Here is a 22934-nt window from a genome sequence, read left to right as displayed (position 1 = left end):
GCTAGTATATAGAAAGACAGTAGAATTTTGTAGACTGATCTTGTGCTCTGCAGCCTAGCTGAACTTTTTTTTTAGTTCTAATAACTTTTTAGTGGATTGCTTAGAATTATCTGTAAACAAGATCATGTCTGCAAATAGAGATAGTTTTACTTCTTCCTTGCCAATCTGGATGCCTTTTATTTCATTTTCTTGCCTAATTGCCCTGGCTAGCAGCTCCAGTACAATATTAAACAGAAGTGGTGAGAGCGCACATCTTGTCCTTGTCTTGTTCCTTTTAGGAGAAAAACGTTCAGTCTTTCACTACTAGGTATGGTGGTAGCTGTGCGATTTTTGTAGATTCCCTTTATTAGGCTGAGAAAGTCCTCATTTATTCCTAGTTGAGTTTTTTTATCATGAAAGGGCCTTGGATTTTGTGAGACGCTTTTTCAGCATCTACTGAGGTGGTTGTGTGGTGTTTGTCCTTTATTCTCTTGGTATGGTGTATTACATTGTTACATGTTAACTCAAGCTTGAGTTCTTGGGATATCATCTCACCGGGTCATGGTGTATAATCCTTTTCATATGTTGCTGGATTCAGTTTGCTAGTATTTTGTTAAGGATTTTGGTGTTTATATTCAAAGGGATATTGGTTGATAGTTTTCTTGTAATGCCTTTGTCTGGTGTTGGTATCAGGCTACTACTGGTTTCATTGAAGAAGTTGGGAAATGTTTCTTCCTCTTCTATCTTTTGGAATAATTTATGCAGAATTATTATTATTATTTTTAAAGATTTTATTTATTTATTTGTTTTCCCCCAAAGCCCCAGTAGATAGTTGTATGTCACAGCTGCACATCCTTCTAGTTGCTGTATGTGGGTCGCGGCCTCAGCATGGCTGGAGAAGCAGCGCGTCCGTGCGCGCCTGGGACCCGAACCCAGGCTGCCAGCAGCGGAGCGCGCGCACTTAACCGCTAAGCCACGGGGCCGGCCCTATGCAGAATTATTATTAATTCTTGAAGTGTTTGGTAGAATTCCTCAGTGAAGCCTTGGACCTGGGGTTTTTATTGTAAGACGTTTTAAAATTACTAATTGAATTTCTTGTTATAGATCTATTCAGATTTTGTTTCTTCTTGAGTTAGTTTCTGTAGTTTGTGTCTTTCTAGGAATTTGTCCAGAGCTATCTAAGCTATCTAATTTGTTGACATATAATTGTTCATAGTGTTTTCTTATAATCCTTTTTATTTCTGTAAGGTTGGTAGTGATGTCCTATATTTTATTCCTAATTTTAGTAATTTGAGTTCTTTCCCTTTTTTTCTTGGTCAGCCTAGCTAAAGGTTTGTTAGTTTTGTTGATGTTTTCAAAGAACCAACTTTTAGTTTTGTTGATTTTTCCGTTATTTTTGTATTCTCTATTTCATTAATTTCTACTCTAGTCTTTATGATTTTTCATTTTTCTGCTTGCTTTAGATTTAGTTTGCTTTTTTCCCCCCAGTGTTTTAGAGTGGAAGCTTACGTTATTGATTTGAGATTATTTTGCTGTATTATATGCATTTGTAGCTATAAATTTCCTTAATGCACTGCTTTAGTTGTATCCCATAAATTTTGCTATGTTGTGTTTTTATCTCAAAGTATTTTCTAATTTCTCTTGTGATTTCTTCTTGGCCCATTGGTTATTTAGGAGTGTGTTACTTAATTCCCACATATTTGTGAATTTCCAGAATTTCTTTTTGTTATTAATTTCTGATTTAACTCCATTGTTGTTGGAAAATATACTTTATATTATTTCAATCCTTTCAAACTTTTTAAGGCTTATTTTATGGCCTAATCTGGAGAATGTTCCATGTACACTTGAGAAGAACGTATATTTTGCTTTTGTTGGGTGGAGTATTCCCATCATTTTTCTTTCAGCCTCTTTATGTCTTTGAACCTAAAATGTGTCTCTTATAAACAGTATAGTAGACTATAGCTGACTTACCTTGTTTCCTGTCTCAAGAATTGACTTTCAGTGTCTTGAGAACCCTTGTTTCTTTTATGTTTTGATGGTTTTTTAATTGTTTCAGGCAGAAGGGTATAATTCTTTCCTCCTTATTCCATCTTATTTGGAAGCAGTAGTCTTAGTTTTTGTTTCAGTGAAATGATTAGCGTATGACTTGGGAATGACTTGCATAAAACCTTAACTGAACTTATAGTTAGAACTTGAAGTATATAGTGATTTATAAGAAAAGAATATAGTAAGGAGTATAGTAAGACATACTTTGCTGAAGGATCTGTGGAATTTTTTTTTTAGTGTCATGGGATACTTTTAGAGAATATTTTAACTGATTCAACTATCAAAATTAAGGGAGGCTACATGGAAGGACTTTTTTGTGACATGAGATGTATTTGTCTGCAGTTTTCATATTCTGTTGTTTTAAAAGTTAAAGTTTTTAAGGTAACCTTATTAATTTTCCAGGCATATTAATGAAGATAAGAGAAAAACTGAAGCTCAAAAGCAAATTTTTGATGTTGTCTATGAAGTAGATGGATGCCCAGTAAGTGTTCGTTTTTGATGATTGTGAATTTACTTTCTCTTTATTGTTATTTAGATTCTATAGTTTTCATATGAACAGAATCTTGGCCCCACTTTTTTTTTTAATTATAACTTTTAAAAAATTACGTACTACTAAGTGATCTCTTCTATTAATATTTCAATCTATACAGGCTAATCTTTTATCTTCTCACCGAAGCTTAGTCCAACGAGTTGAAACAATTTCTCTAGGTGAGCACCCCTGTGACAGAGGAGAACAAGTAACTCTCTTCCTCTTCAATGACTGCCTGGAGGTAAAATTGTGCTTAATAGAGTATAACACCACTGATCTGTGTGACTTCCCTGAATGTTTAAAACCAAGCTTTGATTGAAGTATTATATGTTTAAAGTGAACTTAAATAATCATATTTTTTAAATTGAGAGCAATTGTTGGTTTAATACTTTTAATAGAATGCTTTTAGGAGAAGGCCTAATATTAAGAAGTATAATAAATTTCCATGGCTTCAAATCCAAATCCAAATGAAAATTTAGTTTATTTCAGGGCACGTAAATGCTTAGGTCAAGAATTTTAGGAACTTCTTGTTTCTATGTATATTTATTCAAGGTTTATGAAGTAATTATGAGTTCTTCTTTTTAAAATTTAAGTAGCTTTTTTCAGCAAAAAAGAGGTCAGTATTTTGTTGAAGAGGGCGATAACTTGATTATTTAATTTTATGAACTGTGATCCTCTGATTCTTCCTTAAGTCAGTAGGTTTAGAGTGATTGAGTGGTCAGTATATCAGATGGGTTGCAATGATTCTAATTCTAAAATTCTCATCTAAGTTAAATTTTTCCCCCAGGCAAATGGTGTTATATTTGTTTGCTTTTTCAGCTCTCTTTCATTCGTTTAATAGTGTATTTTTAAACAACGAAACAATCTAATGGGGGATATAAAGGGAGTGTATTTTCCTTCATCTCAGAAGATAAAACTGTTCTTTTTGATAAAACAGACATAACAGAAGACTAATTTGACATGTCTGTTATTGGGTAACTTTCTTTTGCTTTCATTAAAGTGATTTGATGGGTTTCCTTAAAGTCTATACCTCTTCCTTTTAACCTTTTCTACTTCACTTCTCTTCTAGAGCTGCCCTCTTATATCATGTATATTATTATTTAAAGTGTAAAATACAAGGGAATCTTAGTGAACAAGCCATGCACAGTTACAGGTACAATAAAATCTCACCAAAAATTCACTGGTGTTAAATGCAGAGGCTGTTGTGAGGTTAGTGAAAAATGATACTTTCATTTGGTCAGTAATGTCACAAAACACAAAAATAAAGACAGTAAAAAATACTGTACCCTAAACTGAGAGAGTCAAAAAATCATGAAGTAGATCATTCTGAACTCCTTGTCTCTTACCTGCTCTGTTTTTGAGAAAAGGGCTAAGTGGAGTCAATATTCAATCATATTTTATCTGAATTTGTGTTACGTTGGGGTTTTACTGTACTTGGTTGCTCGGTACTTCTATTTGTTTGCTTCTATTAAAGCTTTTTGAAGTTTTTCCTGTTGAAGACCCTAGGTCAGCTGGCTCCATTCATCTACTAGGTTAGGTTACCTTTACTTCCTTGCTAATCCATTCTGGTTTTTATCCCCTTAATCCTGAGAGAGTTTTGGTTTACTTTAAGGTTTTGATCTTACATCCCCTTCAAATTCCGTGAAGTCTTTTTTAACTGGCTCATTGACTTCCCTTCCACTTTAATTCCTGCCATTGGTCATTCCCTGTGACTTCTGAGTCCATTATGTGATACCCTAGCCTCTCATTTCCTTTACCTGTGACTTTTTGTTCTACTCTCTCTTAGTCTCCATGCCTCAGAATCACATTAGCTGAAACAGCTGTTTCTAAGGTGAAGTTTGAGCTTCAAGATTTTTAATCCTAAACTCTTCCTTTAGCTTGTTTGTTTAAACAAAACAAAACAAAACTCTTAGCAAATTTGAGATGAAGAGGGTAGTAAAAGTTAGAGACATTTAAAATGGAAAAAATCTATATTGACTTAAATATGGGTGATGTTTTACTGAAGGTAAACTAATTTAGTATTTAAGGATATATTTTCTTCTATGTTTTGAATTTTTTACCTTGATGTACTATCATTTATATCATCAAAAGTACATCTAAATACTCCAGTGGAAATAATTATTTAAATAAAGAGTCTTTATTGCTTATTTTTACTGTTAATGCAAATGAACTTTTAGTATTTGATGTGTAACATAGATCTGTGTCATATTTCTGCTTCAGTGTGAATATGATACTGACTGCCTTTTGATCTTTTCTCATTAGTCAATACAAGTTAGTACAGTTTTCAGTTATACTTTTTCATATTCATTATCATGACCAATCTCAAGTCATTAAGTAACTTAATCTAAATCTTTTTGTGTTAATGTCTTTCAGTTGATGATTATAACCTCAAAAGAGATGTTCTTTTAAAAAGTCAAAATAATATACTAGGCTTCCATGGAAATGAAAACAATAAATTTAAAGACTTTATAAAATTCACAGAACTCAAGTACATCATGAATCACGAGGTCCTTTGTGCTTTTGCCTCCTGTCTTTTCCAGTGTTACTTTACCTATCTCTTCCTTTTGCATGAGTTCCCAGTTTAGGTAAAAGTTATATCTTTTTCGTGTGTGTGTTAGGAAGATTAGCCCTGAGCTAACATCTGATGCCAATCCTCCTCTTTTGCTGAGGAAGCTTGGCCCTGGCCTAGCATCCATGCCCATTTTCCTCTACTTTATATGGGACGCCACCACAGTATGGCTTGACAAGCCATGCGTTGGTCCGTGCCCGGGATCCGAACCTGCAAACCCCAGGCCGCCGAAGCAGAGCACGCGAACTTAACCGCTATGCCACCGGGCCGGCCCCGGTAAAAGTTATATCTTAACACACCACCTTGAGTTTATAATTTGTATTATTTGTTTAATGTATTGGTTAGTTATTTCTGTAATCTTTCTGTTTTTCAGTAGTGTATAAATATCATGAGAGCAGGACCATTTCTGTGTTATTCACTCTTTATCCTCAGTGTCCTGCACAAGATCTGAGATAATTGTGAATTCTGCTCTTAAATTGATATCGATTATCTTTTGAACCCAAGACGGAGATCCCAGAGCAACTATTCCTCTTCCTGAACTCAAGAAGATTCTTCCACCCTTGATCCTATTACTTCTGACAATGCTTCTAAGTTCTTTCACACCTCTGGGACCTTTTGCCTAGACCCTGTCCCTTGGCCTATTTTCCTGACTTTTGAGCTCTTGCCATATAAACATGAGAAGAGCTACACAATTTCTGGTACAGTTACATGTATGCATTTGTCACAAAGTAACTCTACTTCTTATCACATACTAATTCTGGAATGACTGATAGTCAAATGAGCTGCGTATAGATTTATGTCATTAGTACCATTTTATTTTTAAGTATTTGGTCTTTAATTGTTTTTATTCATGTTACTGATAGTGACTTTTTTTCCCTCTAATCAGATAGCAAGAAAACGGCACAAGGTTATTGGCCCTTTTAGGAGTCCTCATGGCCATACCCGACCCCCAGCTTCTCTTAAGCATATTCATCTAATGCCTCTTTCTCAAATTAAGAAGGTGCTGGACATAAGAGAGACAGAAGGTATGCTCATTGGATAAACTATTGGCTAAATAAAAAATAGTTTATATTCATTGTAGGTTTGATTCACTCCCTTATTTTTCTTTCTTTAACTGGTAAATTAATCTTTAAGTGTAGTTGGTTAGTTCTGGTAGAGTAGTTGTTTTTACACTTCTATCTCAACTTGAACTCTATCTCTAGGAACTGACTTTATTTTTGATTTTTTTCAAATGAAAGTGCTGTTTCAACCTGTGGGATATCTTCTTCCCTTAAGGAGTATCTTCCTCCCTTCAATGGTTACATGTCAAAATAGTGCCCTAGCCTAGTCTATTCCCACACCAAAACTTATTTTATTCCCTCAGAATCCAAAAGAAATCACCAGTCTGTTACCTGTGCTCCATGTCTTATACCTTCCCTGTTGCCAATGGCTGCATTTTTAGGGATATATTTAGGATATGATAGGAAAAGATGTGCGTGAATAAATACATCCAAAGTAACTGTGGTAGACTTGACATGGGGTCAAATGTGTATTAAGGAAAGCTTTTACTCTCAACTTTGACAGTGTTAGGGAGGCTTCTTGAAATTGCCAGACTTTATACCTACCAAAAACAGCATCATCTGTTTAATTAGCACCTAGTGATGTGTGTGCATGGCCATATTTTGGATGTTAGGCATATGTTTTTACAATGTAAGCTGGTTCCCTTACTGATCCCATCCTATAGAGATGGAAGGCTTTGAATTAATAGAAACAATTAAAGAAAACTTGAACAGCAATTTGTATTGCTATCTTTACTTGGTTGTCAAATTCTGGATTCATTAAAGGTTACATAATGCATTTATTTAAATCATCTCCATATTTTTGGATTACAATTATGGAAGACTTCTTTGTTTAAAATAGGTTCCAGGATGCTAAAAGAATAAAATTTGTTTTTTTTTTCGTTAAAAAAAATTTTGTAACAATTTTGATATTTGGAAATAGCAATTTTATTTTTGTGAACTTGATTTGAGTAGCTTGAGTTGTTATTCTTAACAATGCCATTTTAGTTTAAAACTTAAATTCTAGAATTCTAAGAAATGATATAATTTTAAAAACTCCATCATATAAAATATTAAATGTCATGGAAAATACTGCTTCTTTAATGTGAAATTATCATTGTTAGTTTCTCACATGGTACTTACTATTATAGTTCTTTCCAATGTTTCAACGTAATATGGTGATGTTCTTTGTCCAGTTAAAAAAAGAGGGGACAGGAAGGGTGGAGAAGAGATAATTTCATTGGAATTTTGTTGCTCTGAAGGAACTAAACTTGCATGAATCTGTCGTTTTCCAAGGAGTAACATTTAATGTTTATGTTTATTCTGGAATCCTAGATTGTCATAATGCTTTTGCCTTACTTGTGAGGCCACCAACAGAGCAGGCAAATGTGCTGCTCAGTTTCCAGATGACATCGGAGGAACTTCCAAAAGAAAACTGGTTAAAGATGCTATGTCGACATGTAGCCAACACCATTTGTAAAGCAGATGCTGTAAGTTCTTAAACTACTACTACAATGAAAATTTAAACTCCATAGCAATGCATTCAGTCTAAACCTGTACATTTCTAATGACTTGTTAATTATGAATGTTAGAGAGTTTTAGATTTGTGTGTGTTGAAGACAAATGGTTTAATAAGTTATTTGGAAAAGATTTTTAGAAGTATAGACGCATGAAACATTTCTTTGAGTCCCTAGCTTATAAACAGGTCCTCATAGCCTGTGGCTCTTGTGGCTCTGATTTAGTGAGGCTTCTGGGACTTATTGTAATATACCTTGTGATTTTCATTAGTGCTCTTTGATCTGGCTATTTGTAAAATAGAGGGTATTTTGTTCTCTTGTTCTTTTATCTTAGTGAAAGCAATAGGTGAGTTATAGCTAGTTGCTTTTCCTATCAGGCAAGTTGCCAATCCAGTTTTCTCAGTCCGACCTCTTAAAATCAAATGCCATTATGAATATATAATTATCTTTATTATATACAGATTAAAGTTAAGATATATGAGAAAATAAATTATTGAAGTTAAATGACTCACCAGAAATCATATAGCCTGTAGTAGATCTTGGATGAAATCTTGTCCCTTAAAAAAAAGATAATTTGGGGCCGGCCCCGTGGCTTAGCGGTTAAGTGCACGCGCTCCGCTGCTGGTGAACCGGGTTTGGATCCCGGGTGCGCACCGATGCACTGCTTCTCCGGCCATGCTGAGGCCACGTCCCACATACAGCAACTAGAAGGATGTGCAACTATGACATAATAACTATCTACTGGGGCTTTGGGGAAGAAAAAAAAAGAGGAGGATTGGCAATAGATGTTAGCTCAGAGCTGGTCTTCCTCAGCAAAAAGAGAAGGATTAGCATGGATGTTAGCTCAGGGCTGATCTTCCTCACAAAAAAAAAAAAAAAGATAATTTGATTTCTGCATCATATATGGGAAAGACATGTGATAGACAGATATAGACCCCTTCATCTTTGCACAAATGACATAGACGGAGGAGAATGTGTTGATAGACGACTCTTTTCAGTACAGTGGCACTGTAACTGAGATTGTCTTGGACATTCCTGGGAATAAACGTTTATTTTATCATAGTTAAGCCTGACCTTAAAAGACATTGAGGTAAAATTATTGTGGTTTATAAACTAGATAATACTTGATTAAAACTCCCTACCTCAGTGTTTAGAACAATTAACAGACTTTGATTTGTTTGTTTTTTAAAATTTCTATGGGACAAGAATATGTTATAAATAAAGGATTGTTCCCCAGAATGTTCATAGAGGGTAATACAATGCTAGAACATAGAACAGAATGCTTGCTACAAAAATGATGGAGATAGCTTTTGTTTTAAAGCTTACAAAAATGCTCATTATAAGGAAGAATTGTTTTTCATGGTTCTAGTTCATACTCCTGCATTTATCATGATGTCAGACTAGATGGCTTATGCACTCCTTTCCAAATTTATAGCCATGGAAGCATGGCTTTATATATGGAAGCGTAAACAATTAATAGAAAAATTTCCTTAAAATGCAATCTATTGAATAACTAGCCACAAGATAGCTAATAATCTTAGAACTGAAATATAAACAGCTAAGGAAAAGATTTCTTAGAGTAAAATTAGCCACAAGATGGCAGCAAACATTTAACCATATCTTGATTTACTGTCTTAAACCACAAAATTCTTTCATGTTGTCAAATTTTGTTTCTAAGAAATATGTTTGTAAATTCATATATTCAGTGACTTCAGTCGATCTCTTTCCCACATTTAAAATATTACACATGGTAAAATTCTAAAAAGCCCTGAATCAGTGTCTCATCATTTGAGAACATTGCCATGTTGAAGAGAATGTATTTCTAAAAATATATCTTCACAAAAGATGTAAAAGATATAAAAAAATCTCTGATTTCTTTGACAGTAGTTTTTCTCCTCCTGTTGTATGTTTTTTGGTGCCCTAAATAATTGGAGGTTACTTAATTAAGAGTAAAATAAGTACAACTACTTTATTTTACACTATTTCGTTTGTCATGCCCATTTGTAAATGACTTAAAAATTAAAATTTTCAGGCTGAAAGAAACTTAATCTAATGTCGTTCTTTTACTTGTGAAACTAAGGCCAAGAGCATAAAGCTAACATTAGAATCCAAGTATCTTTGTTCTTGGTTAAACCCCTTTAGTAGTTTTTCTCCCCATGGATATATCCCAAATTTTGTTACTGGAGAATTTAAAGATTAAAGTTTTAATCTGTTGAAAATTTTCTCTCTCAGAATACTTAGGTATGTATTTTTAGTCTCTTGCCAACCTGTAACCTTTAATTACATAGTCCATACTGTAAAGGTTCATTTATTGCCTGAAGTCAGATGGTAGCTTTGCTGAAGCCATTATAGATTTCTAACCTCTAATATCAAAAGTATAATTTTATTAACAAATGAATTTAAGCAATGTTACCACTACCTTCCCCCCACTTCAAATAGTTTAAAAGAAGTAACTTGAAAATTAAATTCCTTAGGCTACAATTAAGTACTTTTACCACTAATTCTTTATATTTCTTTTAAGAATCAAACTTGGCCTACATCTTGGTCAAATCACCGCTGGCTATTTATGAGTAGTAATATTCATTCTTAGTTTTTAAACTTGTTTAATTGGGATTTCTAACTATATAAGGAATAGACTGAAGATAGAACATATATTAGAAGAGTTTGTGCTTCTGAGCCAATAATATTTCTAATGGAGTTAATATGATTTATATTTAAAATTATAATTACTCCTGGTTATTAGCCATATGTAGTAAGTTGTTAATATAAATGTCTGTTATTGGTACTACTTTAATTTGACCAAATCAGAAGCTCTAAGCTATAAACATGATTTCAGAGTTTGAGGAAATCACTGAGGCACAGGCTAAGGGAGGGGACACAATGATGCTAGATATTTTCCCTTTTGTATCTGTGAATTTGAGGACTAGCGGGAGAGGAGAACTTACGGAAAGAAGGGTCCAATAACTCGCATGTAGCTGGGTTCATTGGCTTAAGATGTCAGAAATGCTGGAAAATTTCCTGTGAATTAACACCTATGAATAGGCCTCTAAAATCTGTAGCTGAGGCTCAGTTTGCCCTGAAATTAATATTATATCTCAATGGGAGAAATTGATTACTACTTTCTAATCTTAAACTCAGCTGATCTGTCTTTAGAACTACTCTTAGGTATATGTGAATTTGGGGCCAACTGAAGAACTCCTTCCTCTCCCAAGCTTCTTTAATGCTCAAGATAGTTTGAATAAGTCATAAAATGTTTTAAAAATTATATTAGTTTGTTATTGAAAATGAGTTTTGGTTATGGTATAGATTTCACTTTTATTTTAGAAATTTAGAGGAATAGATTAGAAAGCAGTGAGGTTTTTTTGGAAGAGAGATTGGGAACTATTAATGAGAAAAAAATAGTAGAAAAAAGCCTAGGAATACTGAAGATAAGTTTCCCCTCCTTTGCACTTTGCCTATGATTTGCCCTATCTACCTTCCTCTGCGCAGAGAGAACTAAAGAAAGTACTTCATCTTTACATCTTAGCAAACAGCTGTATTCTCAGTGACTAGTGAGCTACCTAGATGTTTACTCTTTCAGTCATGCTGAACCCAGATCCTTCTAGAAATGTAAAAGACCTCAAATCTATCTCCCCTCACCAAATCAGAAGTAATTTACTTTTTTGTTGAGAGAAAACATGAAGCCATCTGCTTCCTTCTCAGTTCATGAGTGGTTATTATAAGCTTATTAGTAATAGTTAAGATAGCAATAGGAAGGACTGAGAATCTCGTTTCTATATTAGCAGCTGCTTAAGGATTTAAATTTCAGAGGCCTTCATTATAAAAAAAGCATTTCACCAAAATGAAACACTTGGCATTTAGTTTCATTATATATACATTAATACATTTTGCAGTCAAATATTTTATTCAAGGGGTAAAGTTACCAATATTTAGTTTTATATTCATGCTATGATTTTTACTCTAATTTAAATTGAAAAATAGTATTTGTACCTAAGAAAAAAATCAAATAGATAAAAGTATACTGTAGTAAAATATTTGTACCTTTCCCACAAGTCTTTTTTTCAACAGTGCAACTTTCTTTTTGGTGAGGAAGGTTGGCCCTGAGCTAACATCTATTGCCCAACTTCCTCTTTTTGCTTGGGGAAGATTGTCCCTGAGCTAACATCTGTGCCAGTCCTCCTCTATTTTGTATGTGGGACACTGCCACAGCATGGCTTCATGAGCGATGTGTAGGTCTGCGCCAAGGATCTGAACCCATGAACCCCAGGCCGCTGAAGCGGAGTGTGTGAACCTAACCACTATGCCACTGTGCTGGCCCCTCAGCAGTGCAACTTTTGATACTTTCCTAGGTATCTCCCAGAAATGTAAGTGTAGGGGCCAGCCCGGTGGGACAAGCAGTTAAGTGGGCGCGCTCTGCTGTGGTGGCCCGGGATTCGCTGATTCGGATTCTGGGCACACACCAATGCACAGCTTGTCAAGCCATGCTGTGGCAGCGTCCCATATAAAGTGGAGGAAGATGGGCATGGATGTTAGCCCAGGGCCAGTCTTCCTCAGCAAAAAGAGGAGGTTAGCAGATGTTAGCTCAGGGCTGATCTTCCTCACACACACGCACACACACACACACAAAGGAAATATAAGTGTAAACATGCATTGTTAATTAGATTTATTCGTAGGTAATTTTCTCTTTATAAGAGTATCATAAATGAGATATTTTAGCTGTTTAAGTTGTTTTCTAGTTTTGTATATAGGTGAATCTTTGATATATGCATGTTAATTTTGTAACCCATCACTTGTATTAAATTAATTCTTTTATTGTTTCTAATTGTTTTCCACCTAATTCTATTGTTTTTCAGCTTTTAGTTTTTAAAAGATGTCATAAGTTGACTAATTCAGAATGAGCATTGATAAATTACTTTGTAGTTTAGAAACAAAACATAAATAATGAGAACATATTTCAGCATCAAAACATCCTTTTTTTGAATTTGCCTCTATATCTAGGAATATAAAAAACTTCTATCAAATAGTAGATTTTCAATATATATTTGTTGATTGGATGAAAAATTGAAATTGAAATGAAATTAAAATTGAAAATGAAATGAAATGAAAACAAAATTAAGTTCATAAGATTAAAGTTACAGCTGTGCTTAGTTTATGGTGCCATATGTACAGCAGTGTAGGAAATGTGATCCCTCTCCTGTGAGATGTAGGAAATCTTAATAGTGCAAAATCTTGCAGGTGTATGTGAATGGGGATGCAGAGACACTCAGAGATAGGCAGAACTTGAATCCTGACTGCTTTGTTTCTCATGGATTGGCAAGAGACATTAACTATTCAGAGTTATTTTGCAAATGATTGTCTAGATAATTGACAGGAACCAATTGAAAACTATTAGAACTTATTTATAACAGTTTAGTTGAGTAGCTAAATAAAATATAAATACATATCAATAGTTTTCCTCTATGCTAGCAGTAGCCAACTAGAAAGTATAGGAAGTGAAAACCCCCCCTTTCCAATAAAATTTGGTATACGTTTAGGAAATTTTATTATTTTTTAAATTTTTATTATAATTTTTATTTTTTGCTGAGGAAGATTCGTCCTGAGCTAACATCTGTTGCCAATCTTCCTCTTTTTGTATGTGAGCCACCGCCACTGCCACTACAGACAAGTGGTGTAGGTCTGCACCCGGGAACCGAACCTGGGTCACCAAAGCAGATTGCGCCGAACTTAACCACTAGGCCACCGGGGCTAGGCCAGGAAATTTTAGCATAAATTTAGGAATAGCCTTATAAGGAGCAAATGAAACTTATTTTAAGAAAACTACAACACTTTATGGAGAGACTTACGGTGTTCCTGAATGAGAATGCTGACTAGCCATGAAGATGTAAATTCTTTGCAGTTCTTATAAAATCCTATAGGGAATTTCTGGAGTTTGACAGAATGATTCTAAAGAAAAAGCAACAATAAGAAAATTTAGAAAACAGTACTTCCTTTATGAGCTATTAAGTTGTATTTTTAAAGTTACAATGATCAGAACACTATTACACTGATTCACAAATTTATAGGTAGATCAATGGAAAGGATAAATAGCCTTGAGATAAGACTTGATTGTATGATAAATGTAGAACTATAATAATTGAATAAGATTGTTAACACATGGTGCTAAGATAGTTGATTAAGTACTTAGAGAAAATTAGGTGTGTATCCTAACCTTATATTCACAAAAGTTATAGATTTAAAAAGGAAAAAATGAAACCATTTCAAAAACTCACAAGAAAATTTAGGTAGTGAATGTTGAATCTGGTTGTTTATTTTTTGGTTGTTGAGTTTTTAGGAATTCTCTATATATTCTGCCTATTAATCCCTTATCAGATATGTGATTTGCAAACATTTTCTCCCATTCTGTGGGTTGCCTTCTTACTCTTTTGATAATGTCTTTTGGACAAGTTTTTTTACTTTTCATGAAGTTGAATTTATCTGTTTTTCTTTCGTTGCCTTTGCCTTTGATGTCATATCCAAGAAATCACTGCTAAATCCAATGTCTTGAAGCTTTTGCCCTATGTTTTCTTTTAAGAGTTTTACCTCTTGTGTTTAGATCTTTGATCCATTTTGAGTTAATTTTTGTATATAGTGTAAAGTAAGGTCCAACTTCATTCTTTTTTTTTTTTTTTTTTGGTGAGGAGATCAGCCCTGTGCTAACATCTGCCAATCCTCTTCCTTTTTTTTTTTTTTTTTTTTTTTTTTTTTTTTTTTTTTTTTGTGAGGAGATCAGCCCTGAGCTAACATCCGCCAATCCTCCTCCTTTTTTTTTTGCTGAGGAAGACGGCCCTGGGCTAACATCGGTGCCTATCTTCCTCCACTTTATATGGGACGCCGCCACAGCATGGCTTACCAAGCAGTGCGTCGGTGCGCGCCCAGGATCCGAACCAGCGAACCCCGGGCCGCCGCAGCGGAGCGCGCGCACTTAACCGCCTGCGCCACCGGGCCGGCCCCTCCTCTTCCTTTTTTTGCTGGGAAGACTGGCCCTGGGCTAACATCCATGCCCATCTTCCTCCACTTTATATGGGATGCTGAAATAGCATGGCCTGCCAAGCGGTGTGTTGCTGCGCGCCCGGGATCCGAACCGGCGAACCCCGGGCCGCTGCAGCGGAGCACACACATTTAACCGCTTGTGCCACCGGGCTAGCCCCCCAACTTCATTCTTTTGCTTATGAATATCTAGTTTTTCCATACTGTTGAAAAGACTGTCCTTTTCCTATTGAATAGTCTTGACGCCCTTGTCAAATCATTTGACCATATTATGTGAGGGTTTATTTCAAGGCTTTCTATTCTATTCCATTCCATTCCTTTATGCCAGTACCATATTGTTTTGATTACGGTAGCTTTGTAGTAAGTTTTGAAACCAGGAAGTTTAAGACTTCCAACTTTGTTCTTCTTTTTCAAGCTTGTTTTGGCTATTTGGGGTCCCTTGAGATTCCATATAAATTTTAGAATGAATTTTTCTTTTTCTGAGAGAAAAATCATTGCCGTTTGGTAGGGATTTCATTGACTCTGTAGATTGCTTTGGGTTATAGACATCTTAACAATATTAAATCTTTCATTTCATGAACAAAGGATGTTTTTCTGTTTATTTGTGTCTTGTTTAATTTCTTTCAGCAACAATATTTTGTAGTCTACGGTGTATAAACCTTTCATCTCCTTGGTTAAGTTTATTCCTAAGTATTACTTTATTCTTTTTAATGCTGTTGTAATAGTTTATTTCTTTTCTTCTCTTTTTTTTTTGGTGAGGAAGATCAGCCCTGAGCTAACATCCAATGCCAGTCCTCCTCTTTTTTGCTGAGGGAGATTGGCCCTGGGCTGACATCCATGCCCATCTTCCTCTACTTTATATGGGATGCTGCCACCGCATGGCTTGACAGCGGTGTGTCGAGTGTGTGCCCGGGATCTGAACCTGGGAGCCCTGGGCTGCCAAAGCGGAGCGCATGCACTTAACCACTGCGCCACTGGGCCAGCCTCAATAGTTTTTCTTAACAACAAGAAAGTGGAAGCTCTTTTTAAGTGTTCAAAAATAGTATAATGATAAAATTCTAGTATAATCAGAAAAGACTCTTATCAGCTGTTTATTAAGAGTAATTCCTTTGAGTATTTAATGACATGAAAGAAATACCCATAGTATACAGCTAATTGAAAAACACGAGATCCAAAACTGGATAGTATGACTCCCGTTTTTTTAAAATGAAACATTTTATGCATGTAGAAAAATATCTGAAAGAAATATACCAAAATGTAAATAGTAGATGGTTGGTAGAGTAGTGGGTGATTTTATTTTAAATTTTTCTTCCAAATTTTTTATAGTGGATATGATTTGTTTTAAAACTCAGAAAAAAATTGTAACATTATTTTTAAAAGATACTGATGATTACAAGTACTGTTACCTGCTTGGGATTAGATTAGCAACTATAAGTCATTTGGCAAATGGATCAAGTGGAAAGAGAGGGTCTGGAGCAGTCAGAGTGGATTTAGTTGTTCCTGATGAAATCAGAGAAGCTTTAGCAAAACCAAGGCTATCTATGTGGACGACAATGGTGAAGAGCCAAAGCAAGCATTTAAAATTGTAGAGTATAATATTTAACACCTTGTGTTTGTAAAGGCGTTTAACATTTCATTTCAAATAGCATGTATTTTTAGCCTTATGATTACTGTGGTTATATATACCAGGTATTTTCTACATCTTACAGATGAGAGAATTTTCAGAAAAACCAACGTTTACAGTGTTGTATAAAATTCTCTCTAGCTACAGAATGATCTTGCTGGAAGATGGTCTTATAGTGCTAGAGTAGTGAGGCAACTTGCCAATTAATGGCCTAGCTTTGTAAATTTAAAGTGAAAATTGGCTATGGGAATTTGCAAAAACATTTTGTCTAACTTGCTTTCTTCTGAAAGCCCAAACGTAATTTGAGCAAGTAATATTTTTAATTACTTGAGATTAGTTGTCTCATTTAAAATTAATTTGGTTAGTGGTTCTTGGCCTATATGAAATCTTGGACTCCTTCCAGAATGTGGTATAAGCTATGAACCCCGTCATCAGAGAAAGTTTCCTTTGTACTATGTACACACAGAATTTTGCACATAATTTCATGGAGGTTGCATACCTCCTGATTTCTATCCATTGCCACTTCTGGGAGCTCTTGATCACAGATTTAGAACCTCTGATTTAGAATTCATCTAGATGTTAATTGAAGAAGAAAGGGAAAAATGGGAGAAAGTCTATTTTAATTTGAGATTATCTTAAGGAAAGTTTGTGATACTGTTTTGGAGCAGTTTTTATACTTAAACACTATGTCTGCTAAAATTTTTTTTTTTTTTTAATTTTATTTATTTATTTTTCCCCCAAAGCCCTAATAGATAGATGTATGTCATAGCTGCACATCCTTCTAGTTGCTCTATGTGGGACGCGGCCTCAGCATGGCCGGAGAAGCAGTGCGTTGGTGCACGCCCAGGATCCGAACCTGGGCCACCAGCAGCGGAGTGCGCGCACTTAACCGCTAAGCCACAGGGCCGGCCCAAATGTCTACTAAATTTCTAACTTGTTAGTTTTAGGCTTGTTAGTAAGATTTTATACTGAGTTCTTTATCCAATTGCTTTGGTGTTCATGGTCCTTGAAGTGAATTTTTCGTTTACTTAATGCTTATTTTCCACTATCCTTAAATTAGTACATTTCAGAGTAGAAATTATGTCAAGCACATCAAAAATCTTGAGTAGATTGATTTATATATACTTCCATATATGAGTGCTTAAAGGTTTGATTTTAGAAACAGTTGTGTATTTTTATTTTTTATTTATTTAAAACAATTAAAAAGTGTTATTTTTCAACAGGAGAACCTTATTTACACTGCTGATCCAGAATCCTTTGAAGTAAATACAAAAGATATGGACAGTACATTGAGTAGAGCATCTAGAGCAATAAAAAAGACTTCAAAAAAGGTGAGTCTTGAGCCAGCCCTGATGGCCTCGTGGTTAAAGTTCTGTACACTCTGCTTCGGTGGCCTGGGTTCAGTTCCTGGGCGTGGAACCACACCACTCGTCTGTCAGCAGCCGTGCTGTGGTGGCGGCTCATATAGAAGAACTAGGGGAGCTATAGCTAGAATATAGAACTATGTACTAGGGCTTTGTGGAGGGGGAAAAAAAGAAGAGAGAGGAAGATTAGCAACAGATGTTAGCTCAGAGCAAATCTTTCCTAGCAAAGAAAAAAAGGTAAGTCTTGCTGAAATTATTATTTAACATAGCTACAAAATGTATTTGTCAGAGTATATTAAAAATAATATTGCCATAGACACCAATGTAGAGATAGTCTATAAAACAAAACTGTTTTTTGGTTCTAGGGAATAGTCCACAGAGATAATAGTTTTAGTTCAGTAGATTCTTTGCCACAGTGATTATAACAACTTATCTCTCTCATTCTTGTTAGAGTGATACTTCTATGAGCTATATACTTGAGTAGAAATGTACTGATGGTGTTTTAGATATAGATATATGTGCATTCATCTTAAATATTGCCTCAGATATTTTTCAGCAAAGAGCGTGTGACAGAGTCAGGAGACCTGGGATCTATTCCTGACCATAAGTATGTTTCAGTCTTCTGATGGAGATAACTTTCCTACTTACCTTATCAGAGTTGTTGAGGACTATGTAAGAATGTTGGTAATGGGGCTTTTCAAAAGTAGAACTGAAATTTTCATAATTCTAGGTGAAATTTACAGCCATAGTCTACTGCTAGATTTATAAGTTTTTTGTTTCTTTTCTTTGCCTTTGAGGGGAGGCGTTGTGCTTTATTTAATCATCTTTGTATCTCCCAGCATTTAACATGTTATGATATATAGTGGATAAACATGTTAAATGATGATTCAAATGAACTCCTTCACTTTTTCAGTAAAGAAATTAAGGTTCAAGTGGCTTTGGATTAAAGATCTCACAACTGAATTTTAGCTGGGTCAGACAAAAACCCAGGTTTCTTCTCTCCCAGGCCGGGTTTTTCCTCCCGCTTTCTTTCTCCCATTGGACTGTAATGCTCTATGAGTGCAAAATGGCATAGTCTACAATGTACTACATTTTCTCACTGCTTTGTCCAAAGAGGTTCTAATTCTGCCATATGCTATTTGTAGAAAGCTGTTGATGTGTATTTGGCTTTGTTTATGCATAGTCATTCTTATCAGTTATATTAAATTTGTCTAGGCTTAATTAATTATAACTCTTGAACTCTAGGTTACAAGAGCATTCTCTTTCTCCAAAACTCCAAAAAGAGCTCTACGCAGGGCCCTTATGGCGTCTCAAAGCTCAGTGGAGGGAAGAAGTCCTCCCAGCAGTGACAAGCATGTAATGAGTCGTCTGTCTAGCACATCATCATTAGCAGTAAGTGACTTTGATTTAATGGGCTAAATGATTTACTCACACTTATGGAGTTGGTGTGCGATTTGTTAACTTTTTAAAAATGGAAATCTTAATATCTCTGTCTTCTTTTAATATATATCTCTAAACTTCTAACCTCTTAATTGGCTAAAGATAACTGAGATAACCTCGCTTAATGAACTAGAGATGTACTTAATGTGTAGTTTATTTGATATGAAGGGATTAAGGTATGTTCTAAAATCACTAAGAAAAGAAACATGTTTCAATCTGGCCTATCTCTTTACTAACATAAATAGTGATGGTTCTGTTTATACAGATTGGCTCCAACAATGTAGCAGAAACTAGGTCTTATTCCTTTTACTATTTCTGTGATGAGTAGAATATAATCTCTGAAGCTATGAACGTCAAAGGATGATATGGGTTCATGTGTATATTTTTAAATGTTTCCTGAACAAATTCCCAATAGTGTCATTGTCATTATTAGACATTTAATTAATATTAAGCACATTTCTAACATTTACTTCTGTCACTGAGTATATGAGTGATGTATCTGTTCTTTGTAAAGTTATTAACCTAACCTACTAAGGTTAAGAAAAGCAAGTCACTGTCACTTCTTAGTTATGTGTCCTTCAGCAAGTTTCTTATTCTCTTATCCCCATTTTTGTAGATGAGAGAAAAGAGGTTAATAGTATATAATCCTGTATTATATTACCCTATAGTGTTATTGTAAGGACTGAATACATACAACACACACGCACATGCGTATGATGCGATTATATACTGAGAGGCAGTTTGAGTAGTTAAGAGCATGAACTCTGGAACTTACATGTTCAAATCCCGGCTCTGCTTATTTACTAGCTATATGACTTTTGGCAAGTTGTTAAAGATCTATTTCAATTTCACTGTCTTTAAAATGAATCTAAAGTAGTAGTTGTAAGGATTAAATAAATTAATATGTGCAAAGCACTTCGAACAGTACCTGGCACACAGTGAGTGCTCTAGTGTTTTATAAGTGGTTGCCGTTTATTATATAAAATTGATATAGCAAGGCACTTAATGCTCAATAACTTATTTTTTTACAAGTTAAGTCTTTAGTTAATACATTAAAGAGTTACAGCTAAATCTATGAGTATGTTTATACATTTTTTTGTGTGTGTGTGTGAGGAAGATCGGCCCTGAGCTAACATCTGCCAATCCTCCTCTTTTTTTGCTGGGGAAGACTGCCCTGGGCTAACATCCATGCCCATCTTCCTCCACTTTATATGGGATGCCACCACAGCATGGCTTGACAAGTGGTACATCGGTGCAGGCCCGGGATCCGAACCAGTGAACCCTGGGCTGGCGCAGCAGAGCGCGCGCACTTAACCGCTTGCGCCACTGGGCCTGCCCCTATACGTATTTTTGATCAAGGTTAAACTTCCAGTGGGAGAGAAGTTGTACTTAGTTGATAATATAAATATATGCAAAGAAATTTGATCAATGAAAAATGTGTTAAAATAGACAAAATACAGTAAGCATGCATTTATTAAAATCAGATTTTAAGCTTTCTGAAGGCCAAAGTACTATCCCTTCTTTATTTCTTGCATCTATAGTAACTATAATAAACATTATTGCTTTTCATATGAAAGTAATTGGATTTTATAGAAAAATTTTAGAAAATTAATTTATGGTATTTATGGTTTTGTCATTTTTATGTAAATAAAATATAAATAAGTATCTAAAATATCTTTGGGACATTTATGTCCTCTTCTCAATTGCTTGTTTCTGTTCTAACAGATTACCCATTCTGTTTCCACAAGCAATGTAATTGGATTTGCTAAGCTTCTTTTTGTTCAGCGCTCAAACTCTACTGGTGGGCGCTCTCAGAATTCCTGGTTTCGATCTATACGTCATTCTGCCTCACGAGCTAGTTTTTCAGAGATACTAGAAGAAAATACTTTTCCAAATTTCCAAAAAAGTTCTATCCAAGTCATCTTTGACATTTGTGAAGAATTAGGAGATATGCCAACCAGTAATGGAAACAAGCCTCGTGAAGTTTAATGTGAGCTTATTAGCTATTTGAAATTTGTAATTGTTAAAAAAGAAAGTATTCTTTCTAAACTGAATCACTTATTAGGTGGATGGGGACTTTTGAATTCACAACTTTATAACTGCTTTGAATTCACAGCAACTTAGGCTTAATAGAGTTTCTTTGCATATTGGCACATGAAAATATTTTTGCAAGGTAATTTACTCTTACGTCCAGAAAAAACCAATCTTTTTAGAAAATTTCTTATTTATGAAAACCATCATTTTAAAGAATAGTAATAATTGTCATGTAAAGTGGATTTATATTCTAAATCTGATTCTTAATCTTAGATTTATGGCATTTAAATAAATTTATGCCTTTAGTATGGCAAATCATAAAAGTTTCAACTGAGGAAGATGTAAACTTTTATACTATCTACTTAAATCGTTGCTTTGTTATCGCTTGAATGGTGATACTTTACCAACTCAGCTCTTTAAACACTTCATTTTGCTACCTTGTTGATGAGAACTTAATAGCCAGCTACCTTGTTGGCTCTAAGTTTAGTTACAGTTAGCCATTTATGTATGTTAAAATAAAACAGTAATTTTCTTTATAATTCATTTTGATTTACACTCACTCTTGGGTTTTTGGTATTCTTGGGCATGTTTCTTTGTTATTGTTAAAAATTCTGATAGTATTTAACTTTGAACCCTGAAAAAATAAGTTTAGATAGCTGAGTAACTTAATATCTCAGTTATCAGAAGTGCTGCTGTTTTGCTCAATTTTTGTTTGGAGCAAAATTATACATACACACACAAACGTACACTTACATATGGGTTGCATACATAATACAAAAACTTTAGGAGTGTATGAGTTTTAATTTTAGAAAATTTTTTCCCATGAAATAATTTTACTTCTCTTCATTCTGCTTTATGATTAAGTTAAGAAGAAACCACTAGGGTTTGTTTTTTTACCTCAAAAACTTGTTAACTAATTTATAATTTTTTTTATAACTTAAAACACTGAATTAATAACTCACTGAAGTTAAGTACCATTACTAGCAGTAAGCCAATATCTATTCCAATTGAGTTAATATATAGTTAACTGGTCTATCCATTTGTTTTTTTGTTTTCAGAATGCTAAAATACTTTTAATTGTTTTCTCCCTATCCCCTCTCCTAATTTTAAATTATTGTATTTATTTAAAGAGTTTAACTGAATTTTCAGATGTCTTTTAATTCATTGCTATGGTAATTTGTAAAATGTAAAAATGATATGCATGATGCTGAACTGTATGTTATAATTTTTTGAAAGAAAAATCTAAAATCTAAAATATTTGGCTTATCTTTACAGGGTATCCCATCTCCCTCCCTTGTCAGCCTTCCTTCCTTTTTTGAAAGGAGAAGTCATACTTTAAGTAGATCTACAACTCATTTGATATGAAGCTGCAAAAAATCTAAATTTATAGAAACTTATAAACACCTCATACGGAAATAAGAAACTGACTTAAATGGTACTTATCATTAGCACTTGGTGAAAGCTGGAAAGAAGATAATAACACTAAGCTATGCCTTTTGATTTTCTTCTTGAAAGAGTAAGGTTAACCTGTTACATTTTCTGAGTTAATTCATGTAAAAAATTATACTGATTTTGATGTAATTTTTCTCTCTGCTCAATCCTTCATTTGAAGACCAATAATTTAAGTTATTCATGATATCAGTAGCTTTGCAACCTGATACAGTAAATAAATTTTATTGGTGGATGCCAAATACTGCTGTGAATCTCTTTGTATAATATCCATGAATGAATTTTTGGAAATACGTATTTGTGTATCTCAGTTTGTGCAG

At 34.4% G+C, this 22934-nt stretch overlaps 1 protein-coding gene across 1 annotated transcript in view; it reads left to right on the top strand.

Moving 5' to 3' along the window:
- The window catches only part of ECT2 (epithelial cell transforming 2), a 64880-nt gene extending 42374 nt beyond the window's left edge, over positions 1–22506 (top strand). Inside the window, 9 exon segments of the mRNA XM_058556340.1 lie at positions 2428–2506; positions 2676–2795; positions 6010–6148; positions 7496–7650; positions 17551–17658; positions 18937–19083; positions 20857–21030; positions 21032–21121; positions 22441–22506. Coding sequence (XP_058412323.1) covers positions 2428–2506; positions 2676–2795; positions 6010–6148; positions 7496–7650; positions 17551–17658; positions 18937–19083; positions 20857–21030; positions 21032–21076 — 967 coding nt within the window. The 3' untranslated portion in view covers positions 21077–21121; positions 22441–22506.
- Positions 22507–22934: the final 428 nt, after the last annotated feature.

The sequence above is a fragment of the Diceros bicornis genome, chromosome 15 (assembly GCF_020826845.1).
Source record: "Diceros bicornis minor isolate mBicDic1 chromosome 15, mDicBic1.mat.cur, whole genome shotgun sequence".
Classification (NCBI taxonomy): domain Eukaryota; kingdom Metazoa; phylum Chordata; class Mammalia; order Perissodactyla; family Rhinocerotidae; genus Diceros; species Diceros bicornis.
Note: the sequence above shows the minus strand (reverse complement) of the source record. Positions and strands in the feature narration are given on the sequence as shown.